Source organism: Marmota monax, unplaced genomic scaffold (assembly GCF_021218885.2).
Source record: "Marmota monax isolate L192 unplaced genomic scaffold, Marmota_monax_Labrador192_F-V1.1 WCK01_AAM20220418_F8-fsc00007, whole genome shotgun sequence".
In the NCBI taxonomy this organism is placed as follows: domain Eukaryota; kingdom Metazoa; phylum Chordata; class Mammalia; order Rodentia; family Sciuridae; genus Marmota; species Marmota monax.
This window is the reverse complement of record NW_026692781.1, coordinates 12,882,733-12,908,924: the sequence shown is the minus strand read 5'-3', so window position 1 is coordinate 12,908,924 and position 26,192 is coordinate 12,882,733. Positions and strand designations below refer to the sequence as shown.

At 37.3% G+C, this 26,192-nt stretch overlaps 1 protein-coding gene across 50 annotated transcripts in view; it reads left to right on the top strand.

Annotated features, from left to right (window-relative positions):
- Positions 1–1,592: 1,592 nt before the first annotated feature.
- Positions 1,593–26,192, top strand: part of Ttn (titin) — a 266,741-nt gene continuing 242,141 nt past the window's right edge. For 48 of the 50 annotated variants that reach the window (XM_058580267.1, XM_058580255.1, XM_058580292.1 and 45 more), the window contains exons 1-20: positions 1,593–1,799; positions 4,059–4,162; positions 6,323–6,526; positions 7,923–8,210; positions 8,735–8,820; positions 8,913–9,163; positions 13,819–14,149; positions 14,518–14,670; positions 15,340–15,477; positions 16,795–16,926; positions 17,408–17,542; positions 18,137–18,274; positions 18,766–18,903; positions 22,116–22,409; positions 22,518–22,640; positions 23,895–24,176; positions 24,403–24,468; positions 25,218–25,476; positions 25,695–25,758; positions 25,880–26,095. In XM_058580267.1, the coding sequence (XP_058436250.1) occupies positions 4,072–4,162; positions 6,323–6,526; positions 7,923–8,210; positions 8,735–8,820; positions 8,913–9,163; positions 13,819–14,149; positions 14,518–14,670; positions 15,340–15,477; positions 16,795–16,926; positions 17,408–17,542; positions 18,137–18,274; positions 18,766–18,903; positions 22,116–22,409; positions 22,518–22,640; positions 23,895–24,176; positions 24,403–24,468; positions 25,218–25,476; positions 25,695–25,758; positions 25,880–26,095 (3,389 nt within the window). In that variant the 5' untranslated portion in view covers positions 1,593–1,799; positions 4,059–4,071. The remainder of the gene's footprint in view (positions 1,800–4,058; positions 4,163–6,322; positions 6,527–7,922; positions 8,211–8,734; positions 8,821–8,912; positions 9,164–13,818; positions 14,150–14,517; positions 14,671–15,339; positions 15,478–16,794; positions 16,927–17,407; positions 17,543–18,136; positions 18,275–18,765; positions 18,904–22,115; positions 22,410–22,517; positions 22,641–23,894; positions 24,177–24,402; positions 24,469–25,217; positions 25,477–25,694; positions 25,759–25,879; positions 26,096–26,192) is intronic. The other 2 variants (XM_058580253.1, XM_058580254.1) reach the window with 2 other exon arrangements.

The following is a 26,192-nucleotide window of genomic DNA, read 5'->3' as shown; positions in this document are numbered from 1 at the left end:
AAGTGGTTTGACTTCAGTTCCAACAAACATGACATGACATTAACATGCCAAATATTGGGCCACATGAGCCTAAAAACACATGTATGTGTACAGTGCACACAAACATGTAAACAAATGCCTTTTAATTGATTAGTCCACTGTTGAACTCCCCAAATGGAAAGAGCACACATTTCTAGTCTTGCTTTACTTAATGATGGACACGTTGCCTGTAACAGGAGTTTCTCATGGAAGTATTTTCAAAGTATATAACATGAAACTAGTTGTTTCAGCAGAAATCAATAAAACAGAATTATGACAGATGCAGTCAATGGAGGAGGAACAATGCTCTCAATATGGATAACACCAAAGTGAAGAGACATATTTAAATAAGTACATGGTGTCAGCTTGTAGATATAACTGCACTGAATTCATTGTTGGTAAATTTAAGCTCTGTTAAATGTTAATGAATTAATCACTGTATAAACAAGTAAAAGGAATGAAGTACTCAAGAAGGTAACAAGTCTAAGACAAGGTCAATTTATTCTATAACAGGAAAAATTTTTCATTATAAACACAAAGAAATTTACTTAAAATTTAAAATTTTCATCTGTTTTATTGATTAAAGCTTCTTTCCATTATCAACAAGACAATTTTCTTCCCTCTAAGTAGAGTTTTACAAATCTCTCAGCTGAGTCATTATAAAGGTCTTTCGGTGTGCTCTTTTGTATTTGAAGTATCTCTTGCTTGAAATTAAATTCAGTCCTAAAATAGCAACTATATCATCCCCTAACCACTTCCCATTAGAACAGCAAACTCCAGAGATTAGTAGAGCAGCTTTCATGTACTGGGGAAAACAGCCCTATGGATGATTTAAACAGAAAACTTTCCTGCTCACTGAGAAGCAATGGGTGCATATTTGTAAATACCAACACCAGACAAAAATGAAATCTGTCAAGAGTGTTGATGTTGTCCTATTCAGACTAAATCTAAGCTGAGTTCAGATATTGCTTTTCAACATGAATTCTTGCAGGATTCTTAACTCATTAACATTGGTTTAAACTTTCTCCAAAGTACAGGTGGATTCTGGAGAAAGCAGATAAGTGCAAATGAGTCCCTTCAATATAAATGTTTATAGCAACAGATTCTTTAGAGAAAATGAAGCCTTATACATGAGATAAATTTCCTCATCTGCTGTAATGATTGATGGGTCCATTTGGTTACTTTGGGGGGAGGGAACAGGAGCAGGGCCTGTTTCGCAGAGCAAAGCCTGCAGGTTTGGGCTATTCTGTATGAATGCCTGCAGGTGCTGTCTATTACCACATCTTTGTTTCAGACCCACATTAACAGATTTTTAACATTGGTAACAAATGCTCTTCTCTGAGCCTCAACCAGGTTATTTTTCCAACACACTTCTATTTCCTTGGTAAAGCCTCTTTTGAGGGGCTAAATTTAGCTCTGCCAATCAGAAGAACAGGTGGTATGTGAAACTACCAAAAAGGTCCTCTCCCATCATGCTTTCTTAAGAGAGCCAATCACCAGGGCCCTGCCCTGAGGATGTGGGGCTGTCAGCAGATCTGGTGAATATAAGGGCCGGCCAGGCCCTGGCTCTGGAGCAGTCGTGCATTCCCGCCTCGCCTCGGGTGTAGGGATTGCATAGAAAAGCAAAACTACACAGTCTTGACTGTGTAGTTTTGTTTTTAGGTTTAGAGGCTCACCGATTCATGTTGGAGATGGTCAGAAAAACCAACTCTACATAGGACGTCGTTTCAGAAGCAGCCTGGGCTTAGTCCCACCCTTTTTAGGCACTCTTGAGAAATCAGGTGAGCAGCAGCTTTTCTTATTGTAATACTAGAGTTACTTTCTTATTGATTTCTAGCTCCTGTTTATTTTTGTGTGCCAAATGTCCACATAGACGTGTTTGGGTAACTTCTTGCTGCTGGTGCTGACCCATTATTTGAATCTTCTAGTTAAATTTTGTTTTTAAATGTGTGAGCTTTGTTTTTCTTAAATGGAATGCTTTAGCATATCAGCTCAGTCAATAATTCAAACTGTTTAAATTCACTGGATATTCTAGAAGTTGGGGTCTGCAATGGTGATCAAAATGTTTAGTTCTTTTATAGTCTCTTTGTGTCGGCTGAGAATGTTCAAGGTTATATTACTCAGTGATAAAGTGAGGCGCACCAAGAATAGCTCTGATAACATGCATGTGGTATCAGCTACACCCTGATGACTTTTTAAGGGAATCAACTGCTGAGATATCAGTTGCAGGACAGTGACAGAACACTTGCCTGCTGTCAGTCAATGCTGGAGAGTTTATTTTGGGAGCATGACATTTTAGATGCATACCTTCAGCCCTAATTAGATAAAGGCCTGTGAAAAGCAAGGACTAAAGCAACAAAATTCACTAGACAATAGGAGTATAAGATCAATCTAGGCCAGTTAATTGCAATGTTAGAAATTTGGAATAAGGCTATATAATTGTTTTATAAAATACTCCAAATCTCATTATGCATTTTAACTCAACTCACAATCCAATTATATGATAGGAGATAAATGCTAATGCTAAAAGGGTAAGGAATAATGTTTAAAAGCTTTTGATTTCTAAATATGCTTTGATTTTCCATCTTCTTAGAATTAGATTACACATTGTAAATACCTGTTAATACTGATATGGTGTTGTTATATACCTAAGAAGATAGTTATTTTTAGAAGATGCATTAGCTTGTAAACAGGAAAAGTTAGACACAAATTTGTTCATTTTGAAAATAACATGCTACAAAAGACTTCTTGACAAAGTTTTGTGGAAAACTTTTGGATATTATCTGAATTTTCCAAATATAATTCTTGTCTGAAAAAATGCTGGTTTAATTTTCTTTTTAACTAAGTAAAAAGATAGAATAAGGTAAGGCATTATCACAAAGAAGACTATTGCTCCATAAAGTTTTGGTGAACAAAGAACTTTATGAAAAATAATAATGAAGCAATTGATGGTTCAGAAATTGTCTTTTTTGTTTCAGAACAGTGAAATAGTCATGTTGAATAATCAGCTATTTATGCATTAGAAAAATTTTCACATAGTCTCTGAAACTGATAGACAAAGTACTTTCTTCCACTTATAAAGAACTTACCTGCAAATTTTATATTCATTTCTTCATTGAATATTTTATGTAGTAAAAGCATAGTCCTTTGTTACTTCCCCCACATTTCCCACCAACCTTCCATTATTCAGACTTCGCACACTGTTCCATATTAAGAACTCAAGCCAGCATTTTTGTTTCAAATCTATAATAAATTTTGGTCCTAACTATAAAATTAATTTTTTTTCTAAATATCAGCAGTAGCAATATTACTTGCACAGTTATAGTTTGAAGAAATGTTAAGAAGTATAAAGCACCCTATAGGTCTACAAAAAGTTCATATATCTGGGGCTGTGGCTCAGCGGTGGTGCACTTGCCTGGCATGTGTGAGGCACTGGGTTCGATTCTCAACACCACATATAAATAAATAAATAAAAGATCTAGCAACAATTTAAAAATTTTTTTAAAAGTTCATATATTCAATAAATCTTGCCAAAGCCTTTCAAATTAGGAAAGAAATTGCAAAGTTCAAACTCTTAATTTTGGTGACCATTTTAAGTAATTAGACAATGCCTGTATCCACGTCAACTTTATAAATATAGCTACAGTGAGTGAAAGATATTTGGGGGAAGGAAATATTTAAGCAATTGTCCCATACACATTGCAGAGATTCATCATAGATTTGTCACATATCATCTCTTTAGTTACTCACTATCCCTATGTTATTCCAATTTTCAACTCTCGGCCTGATTTTTACACCATTGATAAGGCCACTTGGGTATATTCCTTGCTCTGTCTGGCTAATTTTCTTCCCTCATTTCCCCTTAAATTTATTGCTTTGTGTTAAATTTTAAATCTAAGCCATAAAGAAGAGGCTTTCCCATTATTGCAGGCCCATAGATGACCAAGGAGCAATCCAGTGGAGAATATGTCTCTTTCATCCCCACAGGAGCTCCAGTGGCCCTTGGATGTTATCCTCACTTACTTTCTCTTCCTTTTCAGAGTGCCTAAGAAGATGACAACTCAAGCACCGACGTTTACGCAGCCGTTACAAAGCGTTGTGGTACTGGAGGGTAGTGCCGCAACCTTTGAGGCTCACGTTAGTGGTAAGCCCACCCTGGTGCTTTCCTTTCCTTTGCCTCCTTTCCAATGAATTGCCTTTGTGGTAGGACATGATGCTGAGATGATGCTCTGCTTCAGTTTTGTAAAATTGGTGCAGCGCCCTGGAAGGGTCATTTTCAGGGTCTACCATTCAGAGTACTGACACAATCTGACAATATAATGACTCAAAAATGTTTTATTCATATTTATAATTCCACAAAGCAAAAATAATTAGCATTAGATTAAAATTGCTGTCAGAATCCAGCAACTGAAGTGGTCCCACATTTGGTCATTCTATATTTGGGTTCAGCTGCAGAGCCAGACTGGCAGCCAAGAACTCCAGTGTAGTAAAGGCTGCTACAGAGCTTCTGGGAGGTGATCTGGGTTGGCTGCTCCATGCACAGGAATCTCAGTTGTTTTATATGGAAAATAACAATGCATCCAACCTTCCTCAGAGTCAGAACCCACCAGTGATGAGCTAACTCCTCATTGTTTGATTCTATTATTTTCTATCTTCATTAAGTGGTTCCAGTGAACAAAAGACTTTCCGATCATTTCAAAATGACAAGAAGAAATACTATTTGCCACTCTGACCTTTATATTAAAGGGAACCATTTTACCTAAAGTTTTATTTAAAAGGAAGTTTATCTGTTTCTTTATCTGCTGCTTTTTCTTCATAATTCAGTTTAGGGATGACTACAGAAAATTCATGATTTCGAGGACTTATCTATCATCTTGTGAAAAAATACACTGTTGCAAACATTTCAAAAATCACTTAATATTGTTTCCTTCTATAGTCTTGCAACTGGCCATGTAAGATTACATGGGTCAATTGAAAATTATGCTAACTTCTTCCTTCAGTGCATCTGCATGGTACATTGTTCTTCTTTGTTTTTTTTAATTGTATAGCTTATAATAAAGATATAAAATAAGATTTCCTTTTTATTTTTTCTATTTTATGCACCAATCTTTCTATAATTGAATAATACTTTATTGTATATTACACAAATATCATATAATCATTCATTTTCTATTGTGTGGAGACAAATTCAATTCTCTTCCTGCATGATGAACTCTTATTGACTTTCAAATAATTACTTATCTTGGAATGCTCAGTACTTTTTCTAAACTGAACAGAACACACATAGCATCAGTGGGAGTCTCTTTCCTTGTGAATAGTAGAAACTGACTTCTTCATAGCTTGTTCCTTCACACTACTAAGTTCTTAGAAATACACCACTGAAAATACCTGATACCTATTAGTGGATACTAACACAGTATCTACTCAGCCACAGTGGGAGATTGGCTAATGTAAGGATAACAAAGTGACTTTTCCGTTATCTTCACCTCCTAGCTGGAGGGGATAAATCACCAGTGTTTATACCAAATGCAAAGTAAACCATTCCCTGAACTTGCCTCATATCTTCTCATCATACAGAACTTTAAAATACCTAAAATGTCCAACCATGAGCATATAGTTATTCACTGTTAATTTATAGTGGGAGAAAAACAAATTGGCTTTTCTAGCCACAACTCCAACTCTACACATTGTTCTGAAAGACAAGGCTTGGAAAACTGCCTCTCTGCGTTATGGTGGTTTTACTGCAGGCACACAGGAAAGCAGGAGCATTCCAGAAGGCGGTGTGCCTGCACTGCAGAGGAAGATGAGTGCACCCTCCTCCCTATGTCAGACAGAACTGTCAGATCCTTTTGCTGCTTTTGTTCCTCATTTGTGTTCAAAGAGGACACCAGTCACTTTTTATTTCAAAGTTTCCTCACTTTTATAAATCCCTTTCATGATTTTAATGATGTCTATTAAGTTGCATCAGACAGAGCCCCAGGCAGGAGGGAAGCGTATGAAAATTCTAGTCTTCTGCCTGCCACTGCTCACTGAGGGACCTTGGAAAAATCATCAGGTCTCTATTGGCCTCAGTTTCCTTCCCTGTATAATGAGGGCGCTATCCTCTACCTAAGCTCTTGGGCCTTCCTAATGGCCTACAAAGTTATGCTTCCGCCAGGAGCCTGTCAGGTTGTCACTGTCACCAAATGGTGTTTCACTCTACAAAGCTTTTTAGGTTAGAGCAAGGCAGTAAGAATAATGTTTCGGTGGAGAGGAATTTGCCGTGCCCACTCAAACATAAAGATCAATTGTGCTTGCTCTTCAGGTTTTCCAGTTCCTGAGGTGAGCTGGTTTAGGGATGGCCAGGTTATTTCCACTTCCACTCTGCCCGGCGTGCAGATCTCCTTTAGCGATGGCCGCGCTAGACTGACGATCCCCGCCGTGACTAAAGCCAACAGTGGACGATACTCCCTGAGAGCCACCAATGGATCTGGACAAGCGACTAGTACTGCTGAGCTTCTCGTTACAGGTGGGTTGGTGGGGGCATGCCTGTCCTCTGCTGCCCCTGAGGGCATCCCTTGCACCTGGCGGAAGGGGTCCATATTGAGCAATGGGTATGAGGACTTGCAGCTCCCAATCTAGAAAGGGCCCACTGAAGGCTGATTTTGTAGCAAAGCTGTTTGCCATGTGGAATTTAATTCTCCTTTCAAAATAAAACACAAAAGTGGCTGAGAATCAGTGCTTCTCTGTATACATGTTAAACACTCAAAAATGCTTTAAGGAAATATTTTAAAAATCATGCTTCTCAGCAAGTACAAAAGCTCAAAGACTTTTTCATAAGCTTCATAAGAAATATGATATATTCTAGGATTCACCAGGAATTTCCACCTCAACAAGCACCAAGATAGTTCTGACACAAGCGGTCCACAAACTAGTCATTTAAGAAATATTAAAAATACTACTCAATAACATGTTCAGAAAAAGACAAATGCTTATTATTCAAATGTATGACACCATTCACCCTGAAAAGTTATGACCAATATTAGTGGCCTCTGTTGTTCTCCATTTTTCATTACCTGGTTAGACATTAATTCTCAAAACATGAATTAATTTATACATTATATAATACCTTGCATGAACTGCATAATGTTATCAGTGCTTATCCAGTAAACCATATCTTCAATGATATCCAGTTATAGGGCTATAACTGACTTAAATAGAAAGCATATCGGGTAAAATTAGGTCTGAATCTTAAAACACATCCAGAAAATTAAGAAATAGAAAATCACAGGTTAGTAAAATTTGCTGTTGCTATTCAAAAGCACACCAAAGTTAATCCCATCCACCCTTCACATTTATCATATAAATTTTTTCCAACATAACCCTCCCCCAAAATCCCCTTTCTGTAGAATAATTAACATGAAAATATATCATTATTGAGGTTAACATTTTAAATGCAAGTAAGTATTTCAGTTCCTTGACTATCAACCAATTTGGAGAAGATTTAGGGGTTTTTTAAATTAAGTTTAAATGTAAAGATTCTATAAGTCACAAATACACCCATTCTACCAACCCCTGGAATTCGTTTTAATATAACCTATTGAAGTATACAAAGTTGCCATAACACATTAACATGGTACAGATGTGAGGTTGGGAAGTACAGAAGATTCTCTAGTCAAAACAAGATCTAGATTTTTTGTGGTGGCCTAGAACTGCTAAGCAAACATGGTGGCTGGATAGCCACCTGCCATCTCTGGGCCCCATTCTTGCTGTCATCTGCTGGCTGAGCCGGGTTCAAGGACAGTCAAGGATGCTGAATTGGCGAGTCATTGCCTGGTTTTGGAATCGGAGCTGTGATTGTTTAAAAATACCCTGTTGGTAAGGTTCTGGCTTCCTGGCCTGATTTCCTTCTCTGTCCCCTGCAGCGGAGACAGCGCCACCCAACTTCGCTCAACGACTGCAGAGCATGACCGTGAGACAAGGAAGCCAAGTGAGACTCCAAGTGAGAGTGACTGGAATCCCTACACCTGTCGTGAAGTTCTACCGGGATGGAGCTGAAATTCAGAGCTCCCTTGATTTCCAAATTTCACAAGAAGGCGACCTCTACAGCTTACTGATTGCGGAAGCATACCCCGAAGACTCCGGGACCTATTCAGTGAATGCCACCAATAGCGTTGGAAGAGCTACTTCGACTGCCGAATTGCTGGTTCAAGGTATGCACTGCAGGTTGAGAAAGGAGAAGGGGAGAGGCCTGATCCGTGACCAAGTGGGGCTAGCCTGCCTCTCCTGAGGCCCTGGGAATGCTGAGAGCTAAAATCCAAGCTGCCTTTTAAACCCTATGAAAATAAAAGTGTGAGATTCCAGGCAAGAGCTCAGTATTGATGCAATCTTCAGTTATTAACCCCAATATAATAAACTGGAAAGTGTTTCAATTAAGTTACATACACTTCAAATTATTGAAAGTACTGGAATAATGTTTTTAAGTGGTTCTAACACATTCATATTGTAGTCTTTATATGTTTACTATGGTGCTTTTCTGGCAATGGCAGAAGTTTTGAAGAAGGGGCATTTTCTATTTTTAAATCTGATTTCTATCCATACAAGATTCAAAACTTTCTGCATTTTTCCCCACAGGGATGCCCAGAAAATTTTATTGACTTTGTAGTCACAATTAACAGAATCTCTTTCCAAAGGAATGGTTTCTCCTCCTCCAATGCTCATCTTTCCCTTCCTACAGGTGAAGAAGTAGTACCCGCTAAAAAGACAAAGACAATTGTTTCGACTGCTCAGATTTCAGAAACAAGACAAACCCGAATTGAAAAGGTATTTTTCTATGCTGCTCTTTCCCAGCCTTTCCGATTGCCACTTCCCCAGCTATTCTCCCTCATCATGGACTTTGTTTTAATCTTTTGCAGAAGATTGAAGCCCACTTTGATGCCAGATCACTCACAACAGTTGAGATGGTCATAGATGGTGCCACTGGGCAACAGCTGCCACATAAAACACCTCCCAGGATACCTCCTAAGCCAAAGTCAAGGTCTCCAACACCACCATCCATGTCCATTGCTGCCAAAACACAACTGGCTCGACAGCAGTCCCCCTCACCAATAAGACACTCTCCTTCCCCGGTCAGACATGTGCGGGCACCCACTCCATCTCCTGTGAGGTAAAGTTTCTTTAAAGAGACCAGGTTATCAAGCATTGTAAAATGAGGTTTTGTGCAATCAAAAATGTAGTATGTGATACAAGAGGTATATCGAGATGTCACTGAATATGATTTTCCCAAATCTTCATTGTCCACAGGCAAGTTGAAGAACTTTATAATTCTGAATTCTTTTTTACTTCTATTTAATACATATTAGCTTTAGGAGAGGAGAAAATAACACAGCAAAAGGAGAAAAATCCTAAATTCAACCAGCCAAATCACTTGCTAAGTTTGACTTGGAACAATAACTATTACAATAAAATAATCACTACTTATCTATTGATCACTATCACTATGGCAAATATTTGATTTGACACTCTACAAATATTATCTCACTAAATATTCACAACCACTAAGAATTATTATCCTCAGTATTATGAAATAGCAAGAGCCAAAGAAGTCACTTGCTCCAGTTCTTAGTTGTCTCATCTATAAACAAAGGAGAATCATAATAAGAATAATCTCACAGATTAAATGAGATAATTAGTTGAAGGTGCCTTGTAAACAGCAAATAATTATACACATGCTCTTATACTTCCATAATAAATAAAATATTTTAAACATTTTTCATATGCTTATTTTACCTAGAAAATAAGTAGTTTTCTATGCTGAGTTAAGATGCAGGTACTTTAGAAGGCAGACTTGTATCATCAGGGCCCAGAAATTACAGTCAAGTATAAATTATCTGCAGCATATTTGAAACTCTGGGATTCAGTTTAACATAATGAGACTTTTAATATGATGAACTGAAAAACTGCAAAACTTGAGCAAACAAAAAAAAGTATGTCTTGATCAATTTAAATAAAAGACATGTCGACAGCTCCCCTGCCAAGAAAAAAAAAATTAAAAGCAGAACAAGTCATTGACCTAAAAACATTAAAATTTTCTGTGAAGTTACTATAATCACAATAGTGGTGGGGCTGTAGCTGTAGCTCAGTGATAGAGGACTTGTGTAGCATGCCTGAGGCCCTGAGTTCAAACCCCAGCACTACAACAATAATGAAAGATAGTAATAAATAGAAAAATACATTGGGAAAGCAAAACAGAGTCTAAAAATAGATTCAAAAATACAGGGAGTTTGTTTTTTAATCAAAGTGACCTTTTATTTAGGGACTAGGCATTTTACTTCATGAAGAATGCTGGCCAATTTGCCATCCATCCATCCAATGCTGGCCAACGAGCATAAAACTACCTCACATCCTTTACAAAATATATCCTAGCTTGATTAAAGAGTTAGATTTTTTAAAATCCAGAGAAAGAAGAACAGAAAATTTGGGAAATATTTATGGGAAAGAGCTTTTAAAATAGACGTAAAGATTCAAGGACAGAAAAATAAAAAATGTATGGCAATAGCAAGTCATTGCTAGATTGCTTGTGAAAAAAAAAATTTTAACAGTGCTCCTTCCTCAGAAGATCTCACTGCCATTGCTAGAAAGGCATAAAAAAAAAAAAAAAACATATAATGGGTACAGTGTGAAAAATGCTAGCCCAGAGAGAGCCCCCAACCTGAGCAACTATACATATTTATGCTAGATAATGCCTGTAAACAAGCACAATGCAAGCAGATCTGGAGAGAATGTTAGCTGCACTTACGACAAAGAACTAATAATCAAATAGATTAAAAAGTCTCAAGTCAAAACACTAGGCATGGAATCATTATGTGATCCAGCTATACCATTCCTCAGTATTTATCGTAAAGAATTCAAGTCAGCATACTATAGTGATGCATGCATACAAATGCTTATAGCAACACGATTCCTAATGGCCAACCTACAAAAGCAATGTAGGTGTCTATCAATGCATGAAATGATAAAATGTGGTGTATATATACACAATAGGGTTTATTCATCCATAAAGAAGAATGAAATTATGTCATTTGCAGGAAAATGGATGGAACTGTAGAACATTATGTTAAGTGTAATAAGCCAAACTCAGAATGTCAAAGGTCGTATGTTTTCTTTCATATCTGGAAGCTAGAGAGGAAAAAGGTGGGGGGGGTATCTCATGAAAATTGAAGGGACATCAGTAGAGTGGAGGAAAGGGACCGGAGGAAGGGAGGAAGGGAGAGAAGGGGAAAGTGTTACATATTACAATATATAACTATATTCTTATATTGTGTGCTTGTACAAATATGTTACAAGCCCATTGTGTACAATTAAAATGCACCAACAAAAAAAATGGGGAAAAAATTTCCACAAATCAATTTTCATAGAAAGAAAATTCAACACAAATAGAAGAAAATGGAAAAACCACAAGCTTTTAAAATTATATTTATTGGACATTTATATTGCTAAATATCCAATAAATATAGTTTAAAAAGCTAGATATTTTCTCATTTTTATTGTTTTTAGACACTTAAAATATTAAAAATTTTGGTAAACGCTAACATGAAAACTTGAACAAAAAGCTCAACTTCAAAACATGTCTAGCAATCACATTTCTAAAAGTGTTCAGTCTCAGGCTAACTCCAAGTTTGCACACCGTGAAACCACCATACAGGCCAAATGTGATTTCTGAGGGAGATAACAACCTTACTATATTTTAAATCCAAGCCTAAGGGTCATTTAGAATTAGTTTCTCTGTTCCCATGGAGTATTTTGACCATCATAACATTCTAAGAGTTTATTAATAACCTTCCAAATTCATCCCTTAAATTTGTTTTACAGTAATTAGGAAATACAAATGCCAATTTGTGGAGAAAATAATGGTTATCCAAAATAGACTCTTTCCTAAAGTGTCTCATAGTTAAATCTTGATTTTTGTTACAGAGTAAGGCAAACATATTTTGTTGAATAGGGTGCATTGTCTCCAGCTGTGACCAGGTGATTATTTTTTATTTTACCTGCAGAAATAAGCACTTTCCTATAATGACTCAAATTACACTGATTTTTCACAGTTTTGGGCTTACCTGAGGCCCGCTGCTAATCACTTATGTCATGCTAATCATGTCCTTAACTCTTGAATAAAACCACATTACCAGATACAGCAGGAACTAGGCACAAGTTGAGACTTCAAAGTATAAATCTGTCTGCTTTTCTTCAATCGCTAGAGACCTACATTATTCTAATCTGGCCTTTGTTCTATTTCCCAGGCAGTCATTTTCAGAATGGAGCCATGTTCCTTAGATCTCTCTTTAGTTTGATTACAATTTCATTTATAAAATGCAAATTGATTTTCGCAGAAAAAGCCCTTCTTTAAGAACCCGGTGAAACCTTTCTTCAGGAAACTGACTGATGTTGTAATGTACTGTTACTCTTAGAGCAAATAGCAACTGTATCTTGAGGTTAATTAGGATAATTGTTTCATTTATGATCAATGTAAACTAAATATCCTACATACTGCCAGGATACATTTATAAATGTTTTCTTAGATTCAGAATTTATAAAATGCAACGATGGAGCAATACTGCCACCTAGAGGGAGAAATGCAATAGATCTTATTGATTAGAAATAAAATGAGTTTTGCAAAAAATTTATCTTAAAATGGCTAATCAATTCCAAGATTCTAGGCCAAAACCTGTCTTTTTAAGCTATCCGGCCAGGATTTAGCACCTATACCCCTCAACTGATATTGTGTGCAGTTGGGTACATCTAAAAAAACAATGAAAAGTGTTTTGGAAGAAACTTTTTTATCCATTTAATAATAAAAAAAATTTTTTTTAGGTTTCAAATTAGCCAAAATCCACAGCAATTATATGGTTATTTAAAGAAAGTCTTCAAGGGGAGGGGAGGGGGGATAGTAGAGGTTAGGAAAGGCAGCAGAATACAACATACACTAGTATGGCAGTAGGTAAAAAAGTGGATGTGTAACCAATGTGAATCTGCATTATGTATATAGGGTAAAAATGGGAGTTCATAATCCACTTGAATCAAATGTATGAAATATGATATGTCAAGAACTTTGTAATGTTTTGAACAGCTAATAAAAAAATAATAAAGTCTTCAATATGGTATGAGGGTGAATGCAAATAAACAGGGGCAGAAAACAAAAACCAGCTCACAAACCCTATAAATAGAGCAGCAGTTTCCAGACTGCATTGCACAGCCCGTACCCCAAAAGATTCTGCAACAGCTCAACCAGAAATCTTCCTCCTGCCCTGGGAATTTGCAAGACAGATAGACATGGTGAAGGTGGTGTGGAAGTCCTGCAGGAGGGAAGGGAGGGAGAGAGGAAGAGAGAAAGGCTTAACTTGTTTAGCCGGGAGTGACACAAGCGTTTTGATTACATAGAGATTTCTTCATCTAGCGTCTATTTGACATCCACCCACCCCTGTCCAGATGGGGAATGCAGAGACACTTACATATGAGTCCTAGATTTGCAATGTCCTTTCTTTTGCTGTATATTTAGGAAATACCTTCCTCGGTCTTATTTATTTTTTAATGTGAGAAGATGAGACAGGGCACAAAATTCTTTAGCTTACTTGGGATTAAGTCTGATTCAGATACTGCAGATAAGAATAAGCTTTATTGAGACTTAAAGCAACTGATTTTCATATTATATACCCTCTGAACCAGTTGTGGGGACACACATTTTAAAACTCTGCCATTGTCTTAATTTGATTATGCCTGCTAGAGCTCCTCACCTTGGCATTCTGACCTCTGCTATTTGGTTTTCAGGTCTGTGTCCCCAGCAGGGAGGATCTCCACATCCCCCATCAGATCTGTGAAGTCACCCTTACTCGTCCGGAAGACTCAGACATCCACCGTGGCCACAGGGCCCGAAGTGCCTCCCCCTTGGAAGCAAGAGGGCTACGTGGCCTCCTCAACTGAGGCTGAGATGAGAGAGACAACAGTGACCAGCTCTACTCAGATCAGGAGAGAAGAGAGGTGGGAAGGGAGATATGGTGTCCAGGAGCAAGTGACCATCAGTGGAGCTGCGGGGGCTGCTGCCAGCATATCGGCCAGTGCTTCCTTTGCAGCAGGGGCTGCTGCTACTGGTGCCAAAGAGGTACAGTCAGGACTACTCTGTTTTCATTACTTCACTTCTCTTTTTCTTTTTCCGACGTGATTTCTGGAATAAAAACCAGGATGGATGGATTGGAAGGAAAATACACAGGAACACAAACATATTATGGAAACTACAGACCAAATTTGGATGTCCTGTTCATAAAACCATCTTCAGTTGGGACAAAGGCTCTGATGTGAGGTTTACATACAATATGGGTGTTAGTGATATAGACCCTACATCTCTTTGCAATGATAAATGCTCACACACCAGTACATTTAGCTCTAGGTAGCTGTTTCCATTGTGCTTTTACATTTCTTACCAGACATGCCACTTTGAAAATGTATTGAACGTGTTCATTTCCAATCCAGGTGAAACAAGAGACTGACAAGAGTGCAGCTGTTGCGACCGTTGTTGCTGCTGTTGATATGGCCAGAGTGAGAGAACCAGTGATCAGTGCTGTAGAGCAGACTGCTCAGAGGACAACCACGACTGCTGTGCGGGTCCAACCTGCTCAAGAACAGGTATGAAAGGGCCGCACTTGGGGCCAGGTCCAATGGCCCATCCCTCAAACACCATTCACTGCTTTGAGCCTTGGGTGCTCAGATGCCAGGACCAAACAATGTCAAATCATTCTGAAGGCAGAACTGAACCCAGCATGACCCAGGATTTTAGAACTTCTGAGCAAAATATGGTCTGAGAGAGCAAAGGTGTTTAAGCTGTAAATATCACAAGAGCACACCAGACCAGAATAACACTGGGCTACATCAAGTAGGCAAAAGTTAACAGTATTCAAAGTATCAGGGGACTCCTGGTTGAAGCAGATGAAGGGTGGGAGGACAGAGTCAGCTACTCAAGGGAGCAGACACCCAGAGCATAGCTACTCCAGGAGCCAGGTGTGGGAACCAGTGTTTCAGGGCAGATATTAGATTTCTCTGAGCTTCCCTGAAGGATCATTGCTTTGTTCATCTACTTTTCTCAAAACAAACGTGACATTTGATTCATGAATGAAAAGTCTCATAAATCCAGGATAATTTTCCACCTTGTATTTGAATAATTTTTGTTCTAATTTAAAACCACTCTGCCTTCCCTTCTTATCTTCTGTGACATTTTTGCCTTAATCCCGAAATATCATCATAACTTCCTGTTCAAAGTGCATTAAGGTATTTCTTCCTTTCCTCTGTGAAAATCAGGTGAGAAAAGAGGCGGAGAAGACTGCCGTAACACAGGTAGTAGTGGCCGCTGATAAAGTCAAGGAACAAGAATTAAAATCAAGAACCAGAGAAGTAATTGCAACAAAGCAAGAGCAGACGCACATAACTCATGAGCAGGTGAGAAGGATTTTTTGATTTGAAATTCACTGGTGTGATAACATGTGTTAACACGGTGATAATCTTTACTGTGAAGGATGGTGTTTCTTGGACCATACAACTATTACTACACTACCTCTTGTCATGTGTGACCTGTGCACTGGATACCAAAGTCTCTGAGGGGACTTCACTGACTGCTCTCTCTATATAGACGAAAGGGACCTCTGTGAACACAACCTGAGTGTAGAAAGAGAGTCTTATCTACATTTTTTATAACCATTTACATTATGATCATTATTATGCATGTGATTGTGGGGAGATGACAGAAGGAAATAAAACTAGGAGGGAGAAATAGATATTTAAGTAGCCACGTGGAGAGTAGAAGAGAACACTGAACACACTTGACTTTAAAACCTCAGAAGCTGCATCCTGACTCCTAAGAGGACTTGTGTAAATGGGTTGGATATAGAATAGAAAGCCTAGCCTTAGTAAGCCACAGGACCAGAAAAGACGAAAGGACAGTCTCATGATTGGAAGCCCTGGGGACAGAATAGAGAAGACTGATTGATAGAGATCTGTTGGCCAGTGGAGCCAATTGTCAATTGGGTAGTTTGAGAAGAAAGGCTTTCAAGTTCCATCTAACCTTGAGGTCCTGGGTTTCAATGATAAAGTATCTAAGAATGGGAAAGAAGCAAAGAAGACGACTCCCCCACCCCACAGGCACTCCCTGGGCTCCCAGATAGAAACAGCATCCTGCAGGGGGTTAAAGATTTAGAAAATATTTTGCCTAGGATATATGCAAAAATCTTCTTCCCATAGTAAGTTTTGATTCTCCAAACCATCATGGTATTTAGGAATTTTTTTTCAAAACAAAATACTGTAGATTTGCAGATTATTAATTATCCATGTTTGATTTCTCATATATAAAATAAAAGGGTCAGGCATAGTTCCTTTTCAGGTCTTCCATTCTAATATTCTGTACTCTAAGATTATCTTTAAATGACATAAAATGGAAATGTATTGTCATATATCTATTCGTAAAAATTAGAAGTCTTTTTAAAGAAGACTACAACTCTCCTGTTCAAAATGAACAGGACTGAACTCAGCATTTTTTTTTCTTTTTTCTTTTTGTTTTTTGGTATAAACAGCCTAATTTATGTTTTAGGCAGAGAAATAATATGGTTGTACTAATGAATGAGAGATTATTTATTTGATTTAGTGACATCTCCAAAAAAGTGATTTTATTTCTTTAAATTCCTGTGTTGTATTTAATGAATACTATGTTACTTGCATTAGAGATCAGGAAACAGTAAGGTTTTGTTTTTATCTTCATTGCAGATAAGAAAAGAAACTGAAAAAGCCTTTGTACCAAAGGTAGTAATTTCCACAACTAAAGCCAAAGAACAAGAAACTAGAATTACTGGAGAAATTACTACGAAACAAGAACAAAAGCAAATAACTCAAGAAACAGTAAGTCCAACTTTGCAAATACCTTGTAGTCTGTTAATATCACATTCTAGCCAATTGTATGTCCTTCAAAATGGAGTCTTCGTCTCATGTTTTCTTTTTGTTGGTTCTGTCTCACATTGAAATTCTGCTGTGATGGAAGTTCTGTTCTCACTTCTCTTTTCCTCTCAATTGATTAGTTTTGGGAGATTGTCTGTTTACAAGAACAGTGTGGGGGCATACCTATGAGCTTTCTAGGTGGAAGGTAGATATCACCTCTGACCAGTTTCACACAAGTACAATTTTTTATGCACAACCTGAGCCCTCAGTCACTTAGATTGGAAAGCATAACCTATGCACAGCTGTAAGATGGGGTGTGCACACACCTGTGGACACGCACATGACCACTGAACCTTCTGTATTCTCCCAAACATAGCAAGGGCATCTTGACATTTCTTTTGTGCCATTTGAAACTCAAAATATTCATTTTACTCTAAAAAATCAGATAAGACAGGAAACTGAGAAAACTGCTGCATCCATGGTGGTAGTTGCCACTGCCAAATCCACAAAACTAGAAACAATCCTGGGAACTCAAGAAGAAATTGCCATACAAGACCAAAGGCTCCTCAATCATGAACAGGTGATGACTTCCTGCCGCTGTGAAAGTCACTCTCACCATTTCACTTGCAAGCCACTTGCATTTCATCCTAATGGCCACGTCTTCACCACCTCCTCTTCTCATATCTCACACAGAAAATTCTTTCACCATCTCACTCCCATGAGCCTTTGCCACCCATCTGGCTTTCACTGTCACCTCTTATTCCTAACTTTCAGACTTTCTTTGAACTATTACTAACATGATATAATTCACTTTAAAATATTACTGTTGATGTCAGCCCTAGGTACAAGTTAATGGATAATAAAGCAAAGCTGTGCACTATTTATGGCTTTACTAGACTTTCCCGTGGATTGTAATGATGGGAAAAAACAGCATTTGTCTGTCTTTTATTGCTAATCATGTTTTTTATTTTAAATTTATCTTATTATTTTGATATTGTCAGTGAAACAATACAGATGATTGAAGCAACTTAAGTAATACACTTAGGTGTAATTAAAATGTCCTTGAGTAACAAGAAAATTTGCCTCCTTTCTCAGTTCATTTGCTTCTCTTATTAGAGGCTCAGGAAATTTAATGACTATTTTCTCATCTTTTTTTTTTTAACCACATGACCAGATAATGAAAGAAACTAGGAAAACAGTGGTGCCTAAAGTCATAGTTGCCACACCCAAAGTCAAAGAACAAGATTTAGTATCAAGAACTAGAGAAGGCATCACTACCAAAAGAGATCAAGTCCAAATAACTCAGGAAAAGGTGAATATAGATATTTGAAACATGAAGAGTTCATCTTTAAACTAATTGTTAGAAAACTATTAACTATTATATAGTATGAATTATTAATCTATATTTTCCTTTTTAAATCTGTAACTAAAAACAAAATGGAAAATGTGATTGATTACCATTAATTTTTTCTGCACATTTGATTTTCATCCACCTGTAACACTTATAATTCATTTTATTCACCATTATTCTTTGCATGAAGATTAGCAATTTTAGATTTATTTTTGAAAAAGCACTGGGGCACTGGGGAAGCATCTAGAGTTTTTATTTTTTATTTTTTATTTTTTTTTTTACCTAACATTTCTAAGTTTTGTGATTCTCACTGACAAGTGAAAATTAATTTCTCTCCTATATTTAACCCTAAATAACTTCCTCTTACATCCCTACCAGGAGGGGGGAAGGGTCATATCATGTATGTGTGAAGCCCCATACAACTTAAATCTTGATTTTACTGTAATAATCAGATCAGAAAGGAAGCTGAGAAAACTGCCTTGTCTACAATAGCAGTTGCTACTGCTAAAGCCAAAGAACAAGAAACAATACTGAGAACTAGAGAAGGAATGGCTACTAGACAAGAACAAATCCAAGTTACTCATGGAAAGGTGACTATTGCTGTTCCAAGTGTGAAATCCCCTTTTATAATATATTAATACCAAACCTCATGTGAAATCCCCATTAATACCAAATCTTGGTTGTTGGTTTTTTTTTTTAGTGTATGAGATCTATTAACCAAATTTGTTTTCATATAATTAAACATCTGAAAACTAAAAAATCAAATTATTTATATTGTTAATATTACTATGTATTCCTTTCCTCACTTATCTTTTCATATTATTTTCAACTTTTTATTATTAACATCTCGAAATCCTTCAGAAGTTGATGATTGAAATTGGATGCAGGCTAAATTTAAGAGACTCTATGAACATTAAATCAAAGTTGTATACATAAGTGGTGAATCTTACTGTAAAGAAGATGTGGTTTTTGAGAAGTCATAAGTTCACTATATTACATTATAGTGTATGGATTTATTTCAGTAAATAACCTATAATTTTCTTCATGTGAAACTGTATTTTTTTTCTCCCTGTAACTATCAGATGAGGAAAGAAACTGAGAAAATTATAGTGCCTTCAGTAGCAGCTCCACTAAAGCCAGGCAAGATCTAGTACTGAAATCTAGAGAAGGAAGTATCAAACCAGATCAATTATACATAAACCATGAGAAGGTTGCTGCCTCTATATGTAGCTATGAAATTTCCACAAATTAAGTTACTTCCCATGACTACACTTTGCTCCAAATAAGCTATTTACCTAAATTTATTCTTTATTGCTAATCTAGCATTAGAAATCAGCAGCCAAAGGGTTCCAATTCCATTAGCATCCTGACCTAAGTACTACTTGTATTTCCCTGACTGTTGCTTCCTATCTTTGACTGTTTTTTGCTAAGCATAATGTCAGATAAACTTTCATCCAAGTCTAATATTGAATGGCACATCAGCCTTTCAGAAATCTCATGGATGACAGAAAATTTTCGGTGAAGCATATTCCAGGAGTGATGAATTTGTTTCTGTCCTGAATCACATGAGTTTGATTATCTTGTTTTTGTTGTTAAATATTAGCTAAGCATGGAAGCTGAGGAACTGTCTATATCTAAGTTCATAGTTACTGCTGCAAAATCGTCTGAACCTGCCACACTGCCAAGGACTAGAGAAGGATTTGCTATTAAGCAGGAACAAACACATCTTTTCCAAGAGGAGATGAAAACTGATGCGGTGGAGGTGAAAACAGTGTTTCATCCCATTTCATCATCAGCTCTCATAACTCTTCATCCATTATGTGTCACTGTGCTCCTAGTGTTCCATTTAATTGCTTTACTGATCAACAAAACATTAGAGATGATTAGATTCAGTCCAAGTCCTCCGGTGGAACAGTTGGCATTTCTAGTTGTGAAAGGCCAGATTAAACAACATTTGCTTTGTGTCTCCTAAATTAATTCTCAGCATTTAACTGGTGCAAATTGAGGTCTCCTAATCCAATTAGTTTTCCTGATTATCTGGGTTCCAAAAAGGTAAAGAATATTCTAGTCTATTAAGAAATAAAAGTGACTTACCAGCATAGAATACTCATTTGTAGTTGTCCACCAAACAGCATTTGTGTATGGATTTAATGTACATTAATTCAAGGAAAAAAAAATGCACATATGCTTCCTTAAGTTAAAGTATCTTACCATCATTAAGATTTTTTTGGCATAAGTATTAAAATAAAAATGAGATTTATGTATTTCAGTGGATTTTTTAAAGTCAAATGATAATTTCATTGAGCCTGACTCTTCTCATTTTTAAAGTAAATAAAACTAAAACTTACTCTGATTACCTTGTATTATTGACTACTAGTCAAAAGGTGCAAAGGAGATAGCACAAATGCAATCTCCCAGCAAGCCAAGTTATATATTTATATTAGGGTTATTTGTCAAAGATGAACATTTTAAAACATCTGTAAAATTAAGGTCAACTGGTTGCCTATATTTTTTAAAAAATAACAAATGAACAAAATTAATTCACCCATGCCTCATGTATATTTTATAGTTTCTTCTAAAAAGCAATCTGAATGAAGATGGTCCATGCAATCCTTCAAGGCAGATTAAATTTCTGTGGCTTCCTAGAAGGAAACACTGGATAAAGCCCATGATCACTAAACATCCAATTCCTTCTTTAAAAAGGCCCCATTTATGTCTCAACTGGCATCAAGAGTAATTTTTAAGGTTATACATATAGCATGCTTGAGACACATTTCAGGTACACACTAGATCCTATTCACAGCAGCAAAGAAAACTGAATATTAATAAAATATTACAGCCTTCCTTTTAAAGTGCACTAGATGGACATGGAATTTGATTTTTCAGTATTCTATTTCCAAGTATCACATAGGATCATAATACCCATGTCACATCAACTGATTCGCTTTCTTTAAAAAAAAAATTCCTTTGCGAATTGTATTTTCATTTATGTTAACCAGATTCATGGAAATGAGAAAATAATATTTTTGTCCCTTCTTTGCAAAAATGAAAGTAAATTGGATTTCAGTGTGAAAGGTTGTTCTCTTGAATGCAAAATGATAACATTTTCATTTTAATCACAACATTTTCATTCATGTGTTTTAAGAGTGATGCTTTTCTAATAGATTAAACAAATCTTATCCCCAGTGAATCATAAGTAAATTCACATGCTCACTCTGTGTTCATGAGCTTTCATGTTATCTCTGATTTGCATGCAACCATATAACTCTGTAGCAATTGATTTTTCTGGATGGGATGATGACAATATTTGAGTATACTTTTATCATCACTGTCACTGTGTCAACACCAGACTAAATGATCGACAAGATGATAAAAATAATGAAGATAACCAGCTCCGAAGTTCTGATTTCCCAATTGCCAATTGACTGTCTGTCTAGATGAATTAGCAGAAAAACCCAAATCACTTTATGATTTTATATACATACTTGTTATCCTACCTTGTGCCTAAGTGACTTAATGTTTAGTATAATTAAGCAGATATATAAGAGCATATCTAAATAGATGTCTGTACAATACAGTCATCATCAAAGCATTATTAAGTTCTTAGATGCATTTCAGAGTTACATATCTGGACACGTAACATTCTTATATGACATGGACACCATCTACCTAACATGCCTTTAGGCATCTGTCAGTTCTGAATGTCTAGGAGGAACTGTGCCCAGGAAGATGTGCCTGGGAGGAGATGTTCCAGTTGGACTTTGACATTATTATGCATTAATTCTGGAAACCTTGTCTCCAGGTGGGCGCTGGGAAAAAGGCTGAAGCCGTAGCAACAGTTGTTGCTGCAGTTGATCAGGCCCGTGTGAGAGAACCAAGAGAGCCCGGGCATGTGGAAGAAACCTATGCTCAGCAGACTACTTTGGAATATGGATATAAGGAACATGTTTCCACCACAAAGGTACCTGAGCATCCCCAGCGTCCAGCCTCCGAACCCCATGTTGTCCCTAAAGCAGTCAAGCCTGTGGTGATTCAGGCTCCAACTGAGACTCATATCAAAACTACTGATCAAATGGGAATGCACATATCATCACAGGTGAGTGATTACTACCTGCTGGGTTTTCACCCTGTTCATGGGAAAGCAACCTTAATTGCTATGGTTATCTGGCAAACAGTGGTATCAATGAGTTTTACCTTAATGCAGATCAAGAAAACTACAGATCTAACAACCGAAAGATTAGTCCATGTGGATAAACGCCCCCGCACAGCAAGCCCTCACTTTACTGTTTCAAAAATTTCTGTTCCTAAGACAGAACATGGATATGAGGTAAGAAGTTACAGAGCATAATTTTAAAAATTGGTTAGCCTTAAGGATATGCATACCTAATGTAACTGTAGAGCATCTTCATTATAGGCCATTGCATGCCTGTTTTTGACAAGGTCTGTTTCCATTCATGGTGACTTGGATACCAGTCAGTTAAGTTTCTGAAATTGGCAGAGCAGGTTGAGCCTGAAGTAGCAGGTGGTTATCTTACACCTGTGAGGAGTTGAAACCATGCAGGCTTTTCTGTCTCACATTTCAGGGATAGCTTGAACTCAATTGTTTTGATAGCTGTTGTTCTAATGACTTTGTAAATGGTAGAGCATTACATAGGGTAGTTTTTCTTCAGCCGCAAGACATTTCAGCATAACTGTGAATGTGTTTTAATAATAGAGACAGACATTAATAAATCACATATTCATATATTTAATATAGCAAATTGGAAAGGTGGTATTGTTAGTGAGTTGGATTGTGACATTAAACAGCCTTGAATTAGTCTCCTATTCCTCATTAAAACTGTCATCAGCAGGAGGTAAAAATACAAGTAAAATACATGCAAAAATTTTAGCAAGTTGACAGCACGTAATAATCTTCAATATTAGTTACTATTGTTCTTATTCTAAAAACATATTGAAACCTTCTATACCTTCAAAGAATTATAAGGAATATGAAATGCCTTTGTTTGGGATTGTCTCAAGTTATTATTGAAACTGAATAATTGTAGACAGCAGCAGAATAAAAACAGTAAGGAAGCCTTTAAAATGCTTTTCTGAATGTCTCCATTTTCATCTGTCACATAGATTTGTGGCTGAAACCCAAATGTGAAATTTCAAAGTAGTTCTTAGAACTTACCAAATAAAAAATAAACAATTTTAATTATTTCTTAATTTTGACCTTGCCACTATAATATTTTCAAAAGTAGCACTAATTGAGATGATTAAGTGAAGAAAATTCATGACTGGGCTTTTAAAGATTTGTGGTTCTTTCATAACAGATGTAAAAATAAGGAGTTCTTAATATAACTCTTTTAAAAAGATATTTTTTACATCTGTTTTATAAACTAACAGGAATGGCAAAAAGCTTTGTCATTGGCTTTTCTCGGTAAGAGGGATAGAACATTAAAAATGGATGGTAGAGATAATACACTCAGGTGTTAATAGCTGTCCCCCTAAACAGGAGTATTAGTGGCAAAGCACTTCTGAGGATGACTTGAATGACAGTTAATGAATGACTTTGTTTTCTGACTCCCTTTTCATTTAGGCATCAATAGCCGGTAGCGCTATTGCCACGTTACAAAAAGAGTTGTCGGCCACATCTTCTGCTCAGAAGATCACCAAATCGGTGAAGGCTCCCACTGTGAAGCCCGCAGAGACTAGAGTAAGGGCAGAGCCCACTCCTTCGCCCCAGTTTCCTTTTGCTGACATGCCAGATACTTACAAGAGTCAAGCTGGCATTGAAGTGAAGAAGGAAGTAGGGGTGAGCATCACTGGTACTGCTGTCCGCGAAGAACGCTTCGAAGTACTGCATGGTCGTGAAGCCAAGGTTGGTCGCTGGGTTGCACAGTTTCTCCATCTATTCCTATGAGTCCACCACTGCAAAGCAGCCTGTCTGGGTGTTGCTTTCTTCCTTTACTGTGCTCTAATGTAATTTTACTGAACATTGTATGGGCCAGAGACCATTTTCTCAAAAATTGTTTTATGATTTTGCATGTGCTAAATGTTTATGAGATTTCTTGGGCATTTTGTAACATCCTTTGTAAAAATTATAGGTAACAGAAACAGCAAGAGTACCTGCACCTGTTGAGATTCCTGTTACTCCCCCAACTCTAGTCTCGGTGAGTAAAAAAGTTGATTGTGTTGGGCCCTTTTCATATTTGATCATATCACTTTAATACATGAATATATTACTGATTGCAGAAATCAGTGTCTTAAATTTCTAGGTAAATGGCATTTGTGAGTTTGCAAATGCTAATTTTCATGCCATACTCTTTGGCGAGGAAAAGGGAAATTCTGCAGGGCAACTGTCATTCACATATTCAACTGATTAAATGAGCTTCTAATATGTGTAAGACATTATTTCAGGAGCTCTAGAGATACGAAGACCAACACAGTCCTCTTCAAAATCTGCCTTGCTGTCAATTACATGTTCATAAACCAGCACAGTGAAACATGGAAAGTGATAAAACCTTTAACAGAAGGAGAGTCCATGGAAATGAGAGACTAGTGCCAATTTGGGTAATGCGGCAAAGCTTTGTTGAAAAGTTTGCTTTTGCTGCTGTGCTTTCCAGCTTAGTAAGGATTAAATATGCAAGAATTTAACAGAAGGCTCAGAGTTTCCCTGATGACATGAAAGTAATACAGTCCCACTGCAGGGAGTTGGAAATTTTGAGCATTAATTTCTAATTGGGAATATTCCAAATTCCAAGGGAGGTACTTCTCTAATATTTCTGGAGTCCTGATTAATAAGCCATATTATGCCAATTAAATTGTGCAAATGTGTTCAAATGCCACGGTTGTTGTAACAGGTAGAGATAATTAATGAATATGCACTTATATCATAATTTCCTTTTTCTTCTCTCTTCAGGGCTTAAAAAATGTGACTGTCATAGAAGGTGAATCTGTCACCTTGGAGTGCCACATCTCTGGATACCCATCCCCCAAAGTGACATGGTACAGAGAAGACTACCAAATCGAAAGTTCCATTGATTTCCAGATAACCTTCCAGAGTGGAATTGCTCGCTTGATGATTCGTGAAGCCTTTGCAGAAGACAGCGGGCGATTCACTTGCAGTGCTGTCAACGAGGCTGGGACCGTCAGCACATCCTGCTACCTAGCAGTACAGGGTTAGTGGATGTCCTCCACAGTTCCCACGCACGTGTCACCTCTCTTATCGGGCATGCTGTTCTACAATATGGTTTACACACATCTCATAATGGTGTCCCTGTTTGGAATTGGGGGGGGGATAGATTATGGGGTCCACTTAACTGTCATTGCCAAGCAGAAGTCACTAATGGAGCAGACTAAATAGCTCACTTCAGTGAGAAATTTTGTCGTCTTCTAGTTTCAGAAGAATTTGAAAAGGAAACAACAGCGGTGACTGAGAAATTCACCACTGAAGAGAAACGGTAAGAACAAAAACATTCTTTTGCCAATTAGCTGCTGTTTTGGCACAGTTTTTGATATTTTGTCCTTTTAGTATTGGCCAGTTGCAACCCAGAAGCTAATGCAAAGGGAATTCTCTTCCAGCTTTGTTGAGTCAAGAGATGTGGTAATGACTGATACTAGCATCACAGAGGAACAAGCAGGGCCCGGAGAACCTGCCGCCCCTTTCTTCATTACAAAACCAGTGGTCCAGAAACTGGTGGAAGGTGGGAGCATCGTGTTTGAATGCCAGGTTGGAGGCAACCCAAAGCCCCATGTCTACTGGAAAAAATCTGGTGTTCCTCTAACAACTGGATACAGGTATTTTGACAGCTGTATAACAGAGTTTACTGTGGTTGTGCAATATATAGAAGAAGTCTAGAGAGAAGTAGAATTTATCTATGCCACCAACTCCTGC